Source organism: Haliotis rufescens, unplaced genomic scaffold, assembly GCF_023055435.1.
Source record: "Haliotis rufescens isolate VD_foot unplaced genomic scaffold, xgHalRufe1.0.p SCAF_8, whole genome shotgun sequence".
In the NCBI taxonomy this organism is placed as follows: Eukaryota; Metazoa; Mollusca; class Gastropoda; order Lepetellida; family Haliotidae; genus Haliotis; species Haliotis rufescens.
Genome location: NW_025964372.1, coordinates 20,472,866 through 20,491,000, shown reverse-complemented (window position 1 = coordinate 20,491,000; position 18,135 = coordinate 20,472,866). Strand labels below are relative to the sequence as shown.

At 39.6% G+C, this 18,135-nt stretch overlaps 1 protein-coding gene across 3 annotated transcripts in view; it reads left to right on the top strand.

Annotated features, from left to right (window-relative positions):
• The window catches only part of LOC124114183, a 209,670-nt gene that overhangs the window by 94,401 nt on the left and 97,134 nt on the right, over positions 1-18,135 (top strand). For all 3 annotated transcript variants that reach the window (XM_048388931.1, XM_048388932.1, XM_048388933.1), the window contains exons 19-24: positions 2,206-2,327; positions 2,449-2,540; positions 7,055-7,264; positions 11,168-11,221; positions 12,468-12,535; positions 14,683-14,810. In XM_048388931.1, the coding sequence (XP_048244888.1) occupies positions 2,206-2,327; positions 2,449-2,540; positions 7,055-7,264; positions 11,168-11,221; positions 12,468-12,535; positions 14,683-14,810 (674 nt within the window). The remainder of the gene's footprint in view (positions 1-2,205; positions 2,328-2,448; positions 2,541-7,054; positions 7,265-11,167; positions 11,222-12,467; positions 12,536-14,682; positions 14,811-18,135) is intronic.

The window sequence follows — 18,135 nt, the reverse complement described above, 5'->3', positions numbered from 1 at the left end:
TCTGATCAGTATCTGTGTAGTATCTGATCAGTATCTGTGTAGTATCTGATCAGCATCTGTGTAGTATCTGATCAGTATCTGTGTAGTATCTGATCAGTATCTGTGTAGTATCTGATCAGCATCTGTGTAGTATCATATCAGTATCTGTGTAGTATCTGATCAGTATCTGTGTAGTATCTGATCAGCATCTGTGTAGTATCTGATCAGTATCTGTGTAGTATCTGATCAGTATCTGTGTAGTATCTGATCAGCATCTGTGTAGTATCTGATCAGTATCTGTGTAGTATCTGATCAGCATCTGTGTAGTATCATATCAGTATCTGTGTAGTATCTGATCAGTATCTGTGTAGTATCTGATCAGTATCTGTGTAGTATCTGATCAGTATCTGTGTAGTATCTGATCAGCATCTGTGTAGTATCTGATCAGTATCTGTGTAGTATCTGATCAGTATCTGTGTAGTATCTGATCAGCATCTGTGTAGTATCATATCAGTATCTGTGTAGTATCTGATCAGTATCTGTGTAGTATCTGATCAGCATCTGTGTAGTATCTGATCAGTATCTGTGTAGTATCTGATCAGCATCTGTGTAGTATCATATCAGTATCTGTGTAGTATCTGATCAGTATCTGTGTAGTATCTGATCAGCATCTGTGTAGTATCTGATCAGTATCTGTGTAGTATCTGATCAGCATCTGTGTAGTATCTGATCAGTATCTGTGTAGTATCTGATCAGTATCTGTGTAGTATCTGATCAGCATCTGTGTAGTATCTGATCAGTATCTGTGTAGTATCTGATCAGTATCTGTGTAGTATCTGATCAGCATCTGTGTAGTATCTGATCAGTATCTGTGTAGTATCTGATCAGTATCTGTGTAGTATCTGATCAGCATCTGTGTAGTATCTGATCAGTATCTGTGTAGTATCTGATCAGTATCTGTGTAGTATCTGATCAGCATCTGTGTAGTATCTGATCAGTATCTGTGTAGTATCTGATCAGCATCTGTGTAGTATCATATCAGTATCTGTGTAGTATCTGATCAGTATCTGTGTAGTATCTGATCAGTATCTGTGTAGTATCTGATCAGCATCTGTGTAGTATCTGATCAGTATCTGTGTAGTATCTGATCAGTATCTGTGTTCCTGTCCTGAGACACGCTCAGCTTGTGAACATGGGGAGACTCAGGGGACCCAGAAAATGTAGTTACTTCCCCTCCACGCCAACAATTCTTGTTATCAGAAATCAATTGTGGATAAATAAAGAAGTTATCTGAGACCCAATGAAAGTATCTAGTTAGCTGTTTTTCACAGCATTCACGCCAGATAATAATACAGACTACAGAGTCTTGGGAATAATTGGGCTCTCTGATAATTGTGCAATGATGTGTAATTCGAAGGAGCAAAGTCAATCTACATTAGAGGGGGACAAGGAACTGGTGGTCCCAGCAATGCAATGCGACACGATGTGATGTGATGTGATGTGATGTGATGTGATGTGATGTGATGTGATGTGATGTGATGTGATGTGATGTGATGTGATGTGATGTGATGTGATGTGATGTGATGTGATGTGATAATGATGCGATGTGATTCCAGTGTGATGTGATGTGATGTGATACTGATGTGATGCGATGTGATAATGAGGGGATGTGATAATGAGGGGATGTGATTCCAGTGTGATGTGATGTGATGTGATACTGATGAGATGCGATGTGATAAGGATACGATGTGATTCCAGTGTGATGTGATGCGATGTGATGTGATGTGATACTGATGTGATGCGATGTGATAATGATGCGATGTGATTCCAGTGTGATTCCAGTGTGATATGATGTGATGTGATGTGATATTGATGTGATGCGATGTGATTCCAGTGTGATGTGATGTGATGTGAAACTGATGTGATGCGATGTGATTCCAGTGCGATGTGATTCTGATGTTATGTGATGTGATTCTGATGTTATGTGATGTGATGCGATTCTGATGTGATGTGATGTGATGTGATGTGATGTGATGCGATTCTGATGTGATGTGATGTGATGTGATGTGATGTGATGTGATGTGATTCTGATGTTATGTGATGTGATTCTGATGTTATGTGATGTGATATGATTCTGATGTTAGGTGATGTGATATGATTCTGATGTTTTGTGATGTGATGTGATGCGATGTTATGATGCTGATGCTAACGTTGATGTTGTACCAGTTTCTGGGCACCTGGCATCGTGTGAAAACTACCCCGTATTACTATGGCGACCAGACCTACAGGTCTTGGACGATGCAGTTCTTCATCAATGGAGGAGGATCGCTGTCCAGTGCCTACATTTCGTGAGTTAAATACTTTGCTGCTATGGAGACAACATAACATGATTTTTGTGGGAAAAAAAGGACAATCTGCTTTGAAAATCAATAGCTTAAAAAAGTGATAATCTTTTGACTTGTGTTCTAGGCAGAACAACGATGTGTGTTCTGATCCAGGGGTCTTCCTACTAGAACAAGAATCTCCGGGAAAATATATCCACTCTTACCAGGAATACAGAGGTAAGTCTATACAAACTTACCAGGATTATAGAGGTAAATATATCCACACTTTCCAGGAATTTAGACGTAAATATATCTACACTTACCAGGAATATAGAGGTAAATATATCCACACTTTCCAGGAATATAGAGGTAGGTAAGTCTGTACATACCTACCAGGAATAAAGAGGTAAATATATCCACACTTACCAGGAATATAGAGGTAAATATATCTACACTTACCAGGAATATAGAGGTAAATATATCCACACTTACCAGGAATATAGAGGTGAATATGTCCACAGTTACGCGGAATATAGACCTTCCTTTTCCATAACTATAAAGGGTAAATAAATATGTCCACTATTACCGGGGATATAGAGGTATAACTATAAGGGGTAAGTAAATATGTCCACTAGTACTATTACCAGGGATATAGAGGTATAACTATAAAGGGTAAGTAAATATGTCCACTATTACCGGGGATATAGAGGTATAACTATAAAGGGTAAGTAAATATGTCCACTATTACCAGGGATATAGAGGTATAACTATAAAGGGTAAGTAAATATGTCCACTATTACCGGGGATATAGAGGTATAACTATAAAGGGTAAGTAAATATGTCCACTATTACCAGGGATATAGAGGTATAACTATAAAGGGTAAGTAAATATGTCCACTATTACCAGGGATATAGAGGTATAACTATAAAGGGTAAGTAAATATGTCCACTATTACCAGGGATATAGAGGTATAACTATAAAGGGTAAGTAAATATGTCCACTATTACCAGGGATATAGAGGTATAACTGTAAAGGGTAAGTAAATATGTCCACTATTACCGGGGATATTGAGGTATAACTATAAAGGGTAAGTAAATATGTCCACTATTACCGGGGATATAGAGGCATATATACTCTAAAGATAAGTAGGGAATCATGAAATATTATTTTTAATACAAAGTATTAGAACAAAGATAGGTTTCGACGACAAACATCCTGTGCAAGAGCGTTTATGTCTGTGAACCTTAACACCCAAACTCATGCTATAGTTTGCACATGCCTCATGCCACACATAGGCTCAGTGTCATTCCTGATTTCTCTGTCTCTATCAATCTTTTCTTATTCTGCTTATCATACAAATGTGATTTATTTGATTTAATTCATTGTTTGTGTATGCAATACGTCATCTGCAACATGAGGAGCATCTACAAGCTGTTGGCATGCTGGAAATTGGCAGAAGTCAGCGTACAGTGGCAAATAATAATAATAATAATAAAAATAATAATAATAATAAATAAATAATAATAATAATTTTTACTTTAATAATAATAATAGTGCAAAATCCACATCACTGAGGGACATGCTCAATACATTCAATGCTTCACAGTTTGTGATTGGCAGACTATGGAACAGGTACCAACAAACCCAAAATGTTGACGATTGACCCAGCTCAGGGCATCCCAGGTCAATGACAAGATTACAGGATCATTGATCCTAAACCAGGCTCTACAAAATCAAGCACATACGGCAAATCAAATTGCTCCAAACTCTCATCAGACGACTGGAGTACGAGTCACGGGTCAGACAATTAAAAGTCATTTACATTCAGCTAATCTCCATGCTCAATGGACAGCACTATCGGGACAACATACTGACACCCTTTGTTGTCTGGTTTGCAAGGCGTGTGGGTCGACGTTTTGTCTTTCAGAATGACAACCTGTGCTCACTGTGCACAATTCGTCAATGCTCACCTCCAGCAGCACAGCATCCATAAAATGCCATGACCAGCAATGATCCCAGACCTTTCGCCAATTGAACATGTCTGGGACATGATAGGCAGACGTGTGCATCGTCATAGGCCGCCGACCATGTTGGCTAAACTTGGCCAGGCACTGCAAGAGGAGTGTCGAGACAGACTCTCTCAAATCACCATTGGGAGTCTCAAACGCAGTATGTCTTGTCACATGAATGAATGTTTGACAAATCGTGACGGTTTTACACAATACTGACTGATATTTCCCATTTTACCCCAATCATTCATCAAGATGATTGGTGGTCGCAACATCTACTGTAGTATTTTAATACCAGTTGTAATGTGTTCCCAATCTGTTCATTATTATCATACAGCTATTACTAGGAACTAATATCTCTTACAATTTTGAAAAATTTAAGTTATTTCTGTGTGTCTCATACTTTTTGACTGTATATCTGTACTTGCTGTGATACTTGCTTGAGGTAAACATATTGACACGTGTCAGGAATGTTTTACCAAGTTTATTCCTTGCTTTGCTTGGTTCAGAAATGAAGTAAAGAGAGCGATGTCTGTAGACAATATAAGCCTAATGTCAGTCAGCATCTTCTCCAAAGAAACCACTGGACCAATGAGGCTGAAACTTCACAGGTTTCAAAAGAATATTTAGGATGGCAGCCATATTAATGAAACATTTTATGGCTATTACGCAGCGGTTTTAGTTTAAAAAGTAAAATGAAATTTGGAATATATTTAGTTAAGGACTGACTGTGAATTATTTTTCGTTCATTGAGGTATGAATTGAAAAACTGTATGTGCAAACTGTATAAATCCGTGTAGCGGATTCTTAGACTACTTTGCACATCGTTTTTTCGACTCATACCTCAATGAACCGAATCGAATTCACAGTCAATCCTTGTATTTAAATTTGACAACGAAAACCTTTATCTACAATAGTTTAACCAAAAACAGTTGTATATATTAAACCAAACAAAAGGGACAAGATTAATAAACATTTCTGGTGTAGGAATACATTCGGTGGTGTGACATAAATCAGGTGATTGTATAATTTATGCACATAATTTGACATGCCTACAAAGTCAGTAGCCAGTCAATGGAGAGTAGGATCAAAACAAAGTTCACAGGACCTGTCAATCAAGGCAAGGGGCGAGAAGAACTGCAACAGTCAGACTATAACAAACTGGAACAAATATATCCGGGAGAAGGCCGCTGTTTCAAATGAAACGGTCAGTTACCGCCAGATTCAAACATTAGTTCCCTGAGAACGGGAAGACACAGTTGGAAATTGCAGGTGAGAAATGAAACCCGAAGACATAATTTTTGAGGAACCGAGGCGAGCTGAAAAAATCAGGCGAATGAGCATGCACGTTTGCTGTTTCATTCCTTCTTGGCTTTCGGTCCTAAAGGGTTGTTTGGACAATGAATATGCATGGATTTCGCTAAATGGCATGTGCATGACAATGCATGTGAGCAGAAAGGGAATTTCCTCGACTGTAATATTGGGATTCCCCAACTTTCGCAGTAATAAAAGTAGTCCCCAGCGGTGGGCGTGGCTTAATTTTTTACATTCACTGGGAAATAAATACAATGACCAATTCAACACGTGACCAATTCAGCTAATCAGAATGCAGGAATTACAATGAACACAAGGAAAATTTAATTATTTAGTAGTGGCACTCAACACATATCTTCTATTTTTTGCAATATTTAAATTTTTACCTTATTTTTACTTTTGTATTTTGGCCTTGCTCTTAAATTCCCTCAACATGCATTTTGACTCTAGACACATCCACTCATCTAAAATTGCCAGACCAAGGAAGCTCTTCTTGAACATCTTCATTTTTGTGTCCTCAGTGTTCATGCCGAAAATAAAATTTAATGTTGACGGCGGTCTGACTTCATCAGAAGGATTACAGCACAGTGGCAGCATTTGTTTAATGTGAAATTATGAGATACTTGTGATTGAGGAGAGGATGACTGGGGCTCTATATAGCTAAGCAGGTGTACAGTAGAGTTAGAAGAAAAAGACTTGAAGCACAACTGTGATGGTGGTAGCTGAATCTGATGCGCATCCTGCGGCAAACCATCGTTGAACCACATTTCACATCACCTTATGAATGGTTCTTCTCAGATCAATCAATCTTTATTCATGGTACTGATGAGGGCAAAGGCCTATAGTACATTGTCTGGGGCATGTTACAAAATCTTCTCAGTTACAAGTGCTGGTTTTTGGTTTGTCAGCTGTGAGCACACACATGTAGCATACATCCAATACGGTGGCAATTACTGGAGTGCAAGTGTAGCGGCCATAAAATTTCCGAGTCCCGTGATGGGATTCAAACCACGGACCTTCTGATCCGAGGTTGGATGCCTTGTCCACATGACCAAAGAGGTTAACCCCGTCAGCAAACTGACAAGGTAAGGATGCCATCTGTGGGATGACTCAACGCCCTGCTACGTACTCCCCCGTCAACAGAAGGTACGTCCCGGGCCGCATAGTAGGGTACTGAGGTTTATTTTGCTCTAATTTAATATGAACGTGCTCAGCCCCACGTTGGGCGCCAATGTAGCGGCCATAAAATTTCCAAGTCCCGTGATGGTAAGGATGCCATCAGTGGGATGACTCCACACCCTGCTACACAAGCATTTTCTTATGTTGGCTCCTTTATGAGCTAAACATATGATTTGACAAGAAAATACAAATATCCTCCTTGTGTCCATACTTATTGACGTAAATGTGGATTTGAACATATTTTTCAGAATTGTTCCAGTTTGTTTTCACGGACTACACCAATGCAGTGTTGTACATGTGTCGTGAGGTGGATGACAGCGGCCATTGCCAGAAGGAAAACCTGCACATAGAAATTATCACAAAGCAGTATCCGATACCCACATCCAAGATGGCCGAATTGGAGCAGATCGTGTCCAATCTTTGTGTTGATGTTGAGGACATGATTGAGGCTACACCAGGTGGGTTATCTTGGAGGGCGGTTGGAGCTGATGTGTGGGTGGGATGTGGATGTGTGGGTGGGGTGTGTATGTGTGGGTGGGGTGTGGATGTGTGGGTGGGGTGTGTATGTGTGGGTAGGGCATGGATGTGTGGGTTGGGTGTAGATGTGTGGGTGGGGTGTGGATGTGTGGGTGGGGTGTGGATGTGTGGGTAGGGCATGGATGTGTGGGTTGGGTGTAGATGTGTGGGTGGGGTGTGGATGTGTGGGTGGGGTGTGTATGTGTGGGTAGGGCATGGATGTGTGGGTTGGGTGTAGATGTGTGGGTGGTAGAGTGGATTTGTGGGTTGGGCATGGATGTGTGTGTGTTTGAGTAGATAAGTGGGTGGTGAAGTGGATGTGTGGGGGGTAGGGAAGAGGTTTGTGTGTGTGTGAAATGGATATGTGGTCAGGGGAATGGATGTGTGGGTGGGGTGTGGATGTGTGGGTTGGGTGTAGATGTGTGGGTGGTGAAGTGGATGTGTGGGGGGTAGGGATGAGGTTGTGTGTGTGTGAAATGGTTATGTGGTCAGGGGAATGGATGTGTGTGGGGGGAGTGGTTTAGGCTACACCAGGTGGGTTGGGCAGTGGATGCATGGGTAGTGGAGTGGATGTGTGGGTGGGGGTGTTGGGGTGTAATGTGTTGGTAGGGGATTGGATGTGTTGGTTAGTGGGTGGCTGGGATGTAGGTGGGGGAGGAAGTGGATGAGGGTGGGGTTGGATGTGTGGGTGGGGGTGTTGGGATGTAATGTGTTGGTAGGGGATTGGAGGTGTTGGTTAGAGAGTGGGTGGGTGGGGGTCGATGCATGGGTAAGTGAGTGGATATGTGCGTGAGTGGGGGAAGGGGTGGATATGTGCGTGAGTGGGGGAAGGGGTGGAAATGTGGGTGAGTGAGTGAGTGCATGTGTGGAGTGGTTGTGTGGGTGGTGGAGCAGATGTATGGATGCTGGTGTGGACTAGGTGCACTGAACATGATGATAGAACGGTTTCCCAAGAAAAGTATTTCATCATTTCTTCTCTGTCAGGGTTTCCAAATGTTGTGCAGCTAAGGTCAGACAAAGTGAACTCAATCATTTTGACATTACCTGGGTAAACTAGAGAGTTGTAGTTCACAAGCTAAAGAGTTGATACACACATCATTTCTGAGAAATTCCCTGGAGGTATGAGGACTGTAGATCATGTTCCTGAAACAGAACATCAGTACTATCAACGTTATTATTTGTCTAGATGACATGGAGCAAACAGACGATTCCAGTAACTTTCTGTCAAAAAGAAGTAATACACCTCAATCTCATTAAAATCAAATCTTAGCTCCAGCTACCACTGAACAAAGATCTGAGGACATCCCATTACAGGTCACGTTGGAACGACCTTTTACAAACATTGGCTGACCAATGAAATAACTAACGAGGTGTCAACATTAGCTAATCAGAAAGCAGACTTCTTGAGCTATTCAGCACCAGTTTCAAACTGGCGATTTTCATTCAAGCGTACACTCTGAAATTTTTTTGATGAAATTCTCAATTCAGAATTTGAAAACTGAACAAAAGAACATGTCTAATAGATTGACTGTGCAGTCACCTCCATTCAAATGTTTCAATGTATAGTGAGAAATAGATGATGATTTTGATGGTGTCAGTTGTACAGCCTATAACTGTCGTTCGGAATAATCCATGTTAACCATTTCATGATCTGAAAACACATTCTGACAATTTCCTGATCTGGTAAGCCACGCTCTGATTGGTTGGATGAAAGGTCATTCTGACTTGACCCGTAATGGGATGTCCTCAGATCTTTCTTGGTAGTGATAATGAAGGTCTGATTTTAATGAGATACTTCTATAGCAAATTGGAATAGTTCAGTTATTATACCTATAACAAAATAGTGCAGTTATTAAACCTATACAACGAAAGTGCATTTATTATACCTACAAAACAATAGTGCAGTTATTATACCTACAAAACAATAGTGCAGTTATTATACTTACACAACAATAGTGCAGTTTTATTTCCTACAAAACAATAGTGCAGTTATTTTACCTATTATGCAATAGTGCAGTTATTATACCTACAATAAAAAGTGCAGTTTTTATACCAGTAAACAAAAGTGCAGTTATTTTACCTATTTAACAATAGTGCAGTTATTATACCTACAAAACAATAGTGCAGTTATTATAACTATAGAACAATAGTTCAGTTATTATACCTATAACACAACAGTGCAGTTTTTATACCTATACAACAGAAGGGCAGTTAATATACCTACAAAAAAATAGTGCACTTATTATACCTACAATACAATAGTGCACTTATTAGAACAATAGAACAATAGTTCAGTTATTATACCTACCAAAAATAGTGCAGTGTTTATACCTATTAAACAAAAGTGCAGTTATTTTACCTATTAAACAATAGTGCTGTTATAATAGCTACAAAACAATTGTGCAGTTATTATAACTATAGAACAATAGTGCAGTTATTTTACCTATTCAACAATAGTGCAGTTATTATACCTACCAAAAATAGTGCAGTTATTTTACCTATTCAACAATAGTGCAGTTATTATACCTACCAAAAATAGTGCAGTTATTATACCTACAAAACAATTGTGCTGTTATTATAACTATAGAACAATAGTGCAGTTATTATAACTATAGAACAATAGTGCAGTTATTTTACCTATTAAACAATAGTGCAGTTATTATACCTACCAAAAATAGTGCAGTGTTTATACCTATTAAACAAAAGTGCAGTTATTTCACCTATTAAACAATAGTGCTGTTATAATACCTACAAAACAATTGTGCTGTTATTATAACTATAGAACAATAGTGCAGTTATTTTACCTATTAAACAATAGTGCAGTTATTATACCTACCAAAAATAGTGCAGTTTTATACCTATTAAACAAAAGTGCAGTTATTTTACCTTTTAAACAATGGTGCAGTTATAATACCTACAAAACAATTGTGCAGTTATTATAACTATAGAACAATAGTGCAGTTATTTTACCTATTAAACAATAGTGCAGTTATTATACCTACCAAAAATAGTGCAGTTTTTATACCTATAAATTAAGAGTGCAGTTATTATAGCTATAATACAACAGTGCAGTTATCATACCTATACAACGGAAGTGCAGTTAATATACCTACAAAAGAATAGTGCACTTATTATACCTACAATACAATAGTGCAGTTATTATAACTATAGAACAATAGTGCAGTTATTTTACCTATTAAACAATAGTGCAGTTATTATACCTACCAAAAATAGTGCAGTGTTTATACCTATTAAACAAAAGTGCAGTTATTTCACCTATTAAACAATAGTGCTGTTATAATACCTACAAAACAATTGTGCTGTTATTATAACTATAGAACAATAGTGCAGTTATTTTACCTATTAAACAATAGTGCAGTTATTATACCTACCAAAAATAGTGCAGTTTTATACCTATTAAACAAAAGTGCAGTTATTTTACCTTTTAAACAATAGTGCAGTTATAATACCTACAAAACAACTGTGCAGTTATTATCACTATAGAACAATAGTGCAGTTATTTTACCTATTAAACAATAGTGCAGTTATTATACTTACCAAAAATAGTGCAGTTTTATACCTATTAAACAAAAGTGCAGTTATTTTACCTTTTAAAGTTATTATTATAGCTATAATACAACAGTGCAGTTATTATACCTATACAACAATAGTGCAGTTATTATACCTTTAAATTAAGAGTCCAGTTATTTTAGCTCTAACACAATAGTGCAGTTATTATACAAGCATATTTCTCAGTGCAAACATCCCCTAACATAACAATGTTGGAGTTGTGTTGCAGTTGTGTTGTTGTTGTAGTGTTCCTGACCATTAACATCTCTCCCCAGGTCGCTGTGAGTTCCCGGAGGGCTACCTCAAGTCAGTGGGATATCACACTAATGGTAATATTGATTAACTTGATTTAACAGTCCCAGAGGCAGATCAATCTGATATTAAAGGTACAAACTGTAAGATTAGTATCCTTTTTTGTGCAAAATAGTAGTTATTTCGAATTCCCTGTGAGAAGATTTTGGGTGTTGAACAAAAGGTCACACTCAGGTGGAGTATTTTGGGAAATTTCATTCAGCAAAAATGATCCACCTAAAGAATCCATATCCATGTTTCCATATCATAATGTTCCACTGCGGGGATATGTCTGTACAAGAAGGGCATAACTCCATATGTGACTTAGGTAAAATAGGTCCCCATCACTCTGTCACTTGATGCCTCTTGGGGACCTAGGTCAGAACAGGTCCGAACTCCCTATCACTGTATTGCCTGTTGCCTCTAAGGGACATGGATGAGAACAGGTCCCCATCACTCTGTCACTTGATGCCTCTTGGGGACCCAGGTCAGAACAGGTCCGAACTCCCTATCACTGTATTGCCTGTTGCCTCTAAGGGACATGGATGAGAACAGGTCCCCATCACTCTGTCACTTGATGCCTCTTGGGGACCCAGGTCAGAACAGGTCCGAACTCCCTATCACTGTATTGCCTGTTGCCTCTAAGGGACATGGATGAGAACAGGTCCCTATCACTCTGTTACTTGATGCCTGTTGGGGACCCAGGTCCGAACGGGTCCGAACTCCCTATCACTGTATTGCCTGTTGCCTCTCATGGGCATGGATGAGAACAGGTCCCCATCACTCTGTTACTTGATGCCCCATGGGGACCCAGGTCAGAACAGGTCCCAACTCCCTATCACTGTATTGCCTGTTGCCTCTAATGGGCATGGAGGAGAACAGGTCCCTATCACTCTGTTACTTGATGTGAGAAGCGATGAAATCTGACCAAGTAGTCAGCCTGACTACATGTCATAGTGCTCATTGATATTCTCCCAGATGGTGCCTGTCTTGGTGAAACTGTCTGGATTAAGAAAATGTTTGGTTGACAATCATGTGGTCCCTTTGATTACCTGGGTCTGGAGGGGTCTGGATCAACAACTTTATTTACAGGCTGCCATGATATACTTGGTAAATTGCTGACAGTGGCATTAAACACTCCCTCTGTCCCTCTGTCCCTCTGTCCCTCTGTCCCTCTGTCACTCCATCACTCCATCACTTACTCACTCACCACATCCCTACCTCACTTACTATCTCACCTATGTTTCTGTGTCTTCACTGAATATCTCACCTGTGTTTCGCCAGGTGTAAACCAGGGCTACCTGTGCCAGGTGGAGCAGACAAGGGTTCAGGCCAACTTTAATGCCAGCCAGGTAAACTCCACTGATTCACTCCTCTTACCCCCTCCCCCACCACAGCCACCAAACCCTCCAAAACTCAACCATACCTCCCCCTTACAATCGACGATCCAAGCCAACACCAACACAACTACCCAGCTACCCCCTCCCCCACCACAGCCACCCAACCCTCCAATACTCAACCATACCTCCCCCTCACCATCGACGATCCAAGCCAACACCAACACAACTACCCTGCCACCCACACCCCCTCCTCATCTCCCACTGTCATCTGACAAGACCAACACCAGCACCTCAAACCACCTCCCCCAACCCCCCAAAGTGCCACCCCCACCACTCCAAGTGCCCTACTCACCCCATAAACCACTACCCAATATTCCACAACCCCATGTAAATCATTCCACCACAAGCCCCTCATATAACTTACCTCCCTATCCACCCCAGCCTCCACATCCACCCCAACTGACTCACTCTTCGTCAGACACCCAACCAGGACTCAATCCCCCCTCCCTCCTGCCAGACCCTCCCTCCCATGCCCCTCCTCACCTGCCCCTGTCAGAGGTGTCCCCAGCTTACCTGTGTGATGCTGCAAGGGCCCAGCTGCAGCCAGACTTCAACAGCAGCCAGGTATGTAGTTTATATCTAATAACTTCACAGACATCCCCAACCAGAATCTCACAGGCCCATCCCAGTATCAGATCCTCATCCACCTACCCCCAGCCTAATCTCTCCCTCCATCCCCAGTCTAACCCTCACCAGTAGCCCCCCCTCAGGGGGTTCAGCACATGTCACATATAAACATTTCCACTGAACGCTTTGTTCATTACTAGTTAACTTGTACTTGGTTATGTTGTTGTTCACATAAATAATGACACATGTAACCTATGATGTTAATGATAATGTATACTTCATTCGATGCTTCCGTCACAATACGTAAACTGTTTTTGCATGGAATAAAAGGTTGTTCCTATCAACTAGTTGGTGTTTAACTCACACCATGGGCTAATTTAGGCTTTTTATCCCCTCAGTATATAATACGGGGGGATATAGTAATCAGCTCATTTGTCTGTCTGTGTCTGTCTGTCTGTCTGTCTGTCTGCCTGCCTGCCTGCCTGCCTGTCTGTCTGTCTGTCTGTCTGTCTGTCTGTCTGCCTGCCTGTCTGTCTGTCTGCCTGCCTGTCTGTCTGTCTGTCTGTCCACATCATGTCTCTTAACCGAATACGAGGTAGGAATTCTTTCATGAAACTCTGCACACGCAAAGACCAGATTGTCAACTGGTGGCTTTTGCTTTGTAGGGATTTTTAGGATTTCTCTTTTTTCCTTTTTCACGGCAACAAATTTAACCCTGACTCTGTTCATAGTTATGTGTTCGTCCAGACCATATCTGTAAAACTGATACATATTTTTTCATAAAAGTTTCCACACTTAAAAACTGGGTTGTCAACATATGCCTTTTGCTATTAAGGGATTTTTTTAAGTTTTATATTTTTTCCATTTCCACGGCAACAATTTGACTCAAACTTTGACTCAGGTCAGACAAGATTGTCTGGACAGCTATTGACCAGTGAAGGTGACCAAGTAACACAAAGGAAACGTTTACTGCAAACCTTTTTATCTATATTTCTTTTAAGCTGCAATATATAAGATTTCATAATAACTTCAGTAACTATTGATAACTACACTTGCTATTGCAACAGATTACAGCATAAGCCATATTCCAATTGTGTGATATGTTCTCATATGTTTTCCAAAAGACCTGAGATAGAAAAACTTTTTCCAAATCCCAATTCCATGGTATTGTTTTGATAGCTCAATAACTAATCTTGTATATGGACAGACAGATTAGATAGGAATACGCTTATTTTTGTTGAATTTACAGGGGGGTTGGGGGAGGAGCTTGTCATCCTCTGATGACATGTGTTATTATATTAGCCCTTTGATTTATGAGGGTGGTATAAAAGCATCTGCTAGTTCAAGAATGTCTCAGGTCCAGTTAATAAAAGCTCCATAAATATTCCTTTTTCAAAAATTGATTAAAACATGACTCGATAACTTGGTAGGTGTATCATGTATGATATCGTATGGTGAAATCTGTTATGCATTTATGTATTGTTGAATCGTAGTACCCTAATGAATGTGAATATTCCTCTCTCTCTCTCCAGTTTGTCGGTGAATGGCAAGTCATGAAGACGACCACATTCCGTGGCGACAGGGAGACCTTCATGTCGGAAACTATCAACTACTTCCTCAGTACTACTGGCCATCTTGTGTTGGCCTTCAGTGGGATGAAGTAGGTGCTATTTTCAATACAACTATCTATAGTGACAGCCATCTTGTGCTGGCCTTCAGTGGGATGAAGTAGGTGCTATTTTCAATACAACTATCTATACTGACAGCCATTTTTTGCTGGCATTCAGTTGGATGAAGTAGGTGTTATTGTTAATACAACTATCTATACTGACAGCCATCTTGTGTTGGCCTTCAGTGGGATGAAGTAGGTGCTATTTTCAATACAACTATCTATACTGACAGACATCTTGTGTTGGCCTTCAGTGGGATGAAGTAGGTGCTATTTTCAATACAACTATCTATACTGACAGCCATCTTGTGTTGGCCTTCAGTGGGATGAAGTAGGTTCTATTTTCAATACAACTATCTATATTGACATCCATCTCGTTTTGGCCTTCAGTGGGATGAAGTAGGTTCTATTTTCAATACAACTATCTATATTGACAGCCATCTCGTTTTGGCCTTCAGTGGGATGAAGTAGGTTCTATTTTCAATACAACTATGTATACTGACCGATATCTTGTGTTGGCGCTCAGTTGGATGAAGTAGGTGCTATTTTCAATACAACTTTCTATACTGACAGACATCTTGTGTTGGCCTTCAGTGGGATGAAGTAGGTGCTATTTTCAATACCACTATGTATACCGACCGATATCTTGTGTTGGCCTTCAGTGGGATGAAGTAGGTTCTATTTTCAATACAACTATCTATACTGACAGCCATCTTGTGTTGGCCTTCAGTGGGATGAAGTAGGTTCTATTCAGTGTGCGAGCTTAGCCTCAATTTTGTAATTGATATCTTTTCCCGTAAAAACCAAGCCTCGTTCTCAAGTGCGACCTACAAACAGTAAATACAATTTGCTAGCAGATGACATATTCACTCTATAGTCTCTGTCAACTGGAGTTTTTAAACAGAGGTTTCTACTGAAACAACTTTTTTGTACTTTTATTAGCTTTCCATGTTACAAAATATATTCACTGGATATTAATGCTTTTCACCTGGATAATAAGGTTTATTCATTTCATGATGAGGATCATCTTTTTTTAAATTGTCCCAACTGTATGCATACCTGACAAGGACGACATTGGCTACCATTATGTTACGATGTCTTACATTTTTCTCAGGAGGAATGCCATTATTTTTTCTTTTGTTTCTATTTTTTCTGACTTGTTGGATGGCATAAATGCACATATATTCACAAGATGCAAAATTCTACTAGCGTTTAAACTTCTATATAATATTAATGCATACACAAGCCTTATTGGTATAAATGTACTCTTGATATTTTCCACTTGAAAATTCATTAGTTATAGAGGTGCCAGAATTCCAATATGTTCATACCTTTCTTGACAAATCTCCAGTGGTGTCACTTGGAAGTCGCATCATGATAAATAGTTAGTAAGAGACTGGTATTCCAAGTGAGTTCCAAGAAAATAACAGTTGAAACACACAATTTAGCCATGACCGAGCATAAAAATGCAATAGCCAAGGTATAATCCAAAAGTAATCGTCCACCACAACAGTAAAAGAAGTATACTGCTACAGCAGACGATAGGTTTGAGCCAATCATTTTACTGATAGAGGTCACGTGACTAAAATCTTGACAACTTCCGGTGGTGTGAAGGGTTACTTTCCCTAATTAAAACTAACAAACCAATACATATTTGAGATTTAAGTTCTGCTTTATTTAAGTGCAAATGTCTGTTCAGTGTGATAACACTGACAAACTATGTCCAGACAGCTTAAGACAGAAAGAACCAAATGTCAAACACCACAACCTGTAAACCATCAGTTTAGACCCCTGACACACAAATTAGTCCCTCAATGACATATCAGTCAACTCAAATTTAAACAAACGGTGTTAAACTGCCCTAAAGTAACATATCTGTCACTAGAATGTGATGCTATCAGTAAGGTGCCAGATTTATTTATGTTTCTGGCCGCTCTGTGTGGGACTTCTTGGTCACTTCGAGGGGGAAACTGGGGACTGTCTTTTATCCAATTAAAAACATGTTTACATTTGTAGCTCCTCCTGTTTTAAGTTGGATATAGTAAGCTTAGTGATCAGTGATTGCAGGAAACATAGGAATTGGCCCCTCCTCCCTTTAAGATAGATGGAACCCATATTTTTGTGAATGACTTCTACCCTGTGAGAGAATATTTTGAGGTCACGTGACTTCAATAAACATGTTGTCACAGCCTCTACAGTGCATGGATGGGTTATATTTAGGTATTATTTTGGTAAATTGACATATGTGGAAATGGGAAATATATGAAAACATTACATGTACATATAGGATTTGTAATAAAAGGTTTATATGAGGTAGGTGTAGAGCCCAGGATTTTTCACCTCCTGTGACAGGGGCTGTGACGTCACTATGGGGCCTTTAGCATTGAATCTATTTATAACCTGTGTGAAAGCGAGGCTTGGTTTTCATCTATAAGCGGTAACATAGCCTGAGCTCGCACACTGATTTTCAATACAACTATGTATACCGACAGATATCTTGTGTTGGCCTTCAGTGGGATGAAGTAGGTACCATTTCAATACATCTATCTATACTGACAGACATCTTGTGTTGGCCTTCAGTTGGACGAAGTAGATGCTATTTCCAATACAACTATTATAGTGACAGCCCTTTGTGTTGGCTTTCAGTGGGATGAAGTAGATGCTATTTTCAATACAACTATCTATTGTGACAGCCATCTTGTGTTGGCCTTCAATGGAGGAAAGTGGTGAAGTAAAATCCTGCATCCAAGATTTTCAAATGTTACACTTTTTATCATGAAATTGTATTTTTTTACCAAGTGATTGCTCTGGTATTGTGACCTGTGAAGATCCAGGTTAGACTTGGTTTTCTAGAACTCATACTTGTCGAAAGAGGCAACTATGCTTGTAAGAGGCAAATATCTGGATCGAGTAGTCAGGCTCCCTTACTTGGTTTGTGCTTGTCATCAAATTGATGCTCGATCATGATGTAAATCACAGGATTGTCTGGTCCAAACTTGATTTTTTACAGACTAACATGGCAACATGTGAACTTGATTGTTCTGTGACAGGGAATAAATTTATATTGTCAATATCAAATGAGTAAATTGATAACACTATCAATATTATAAATAATCTTTATAAGGACACATGATCAGTAACCCATGAAGCCATTTTGTGTACGCATTCTGACAAGGCCATAGGAATCAGTGAGTGAGTATGGTTTTACGCAACTTTTGGCAATATTCCAGTAATATCATAGCCGGGGACACAGGGTTTGCCCAAACGCAGAAAATCTGCATATTTGACATATTTTTGGTTGAAAATATGCAGTATA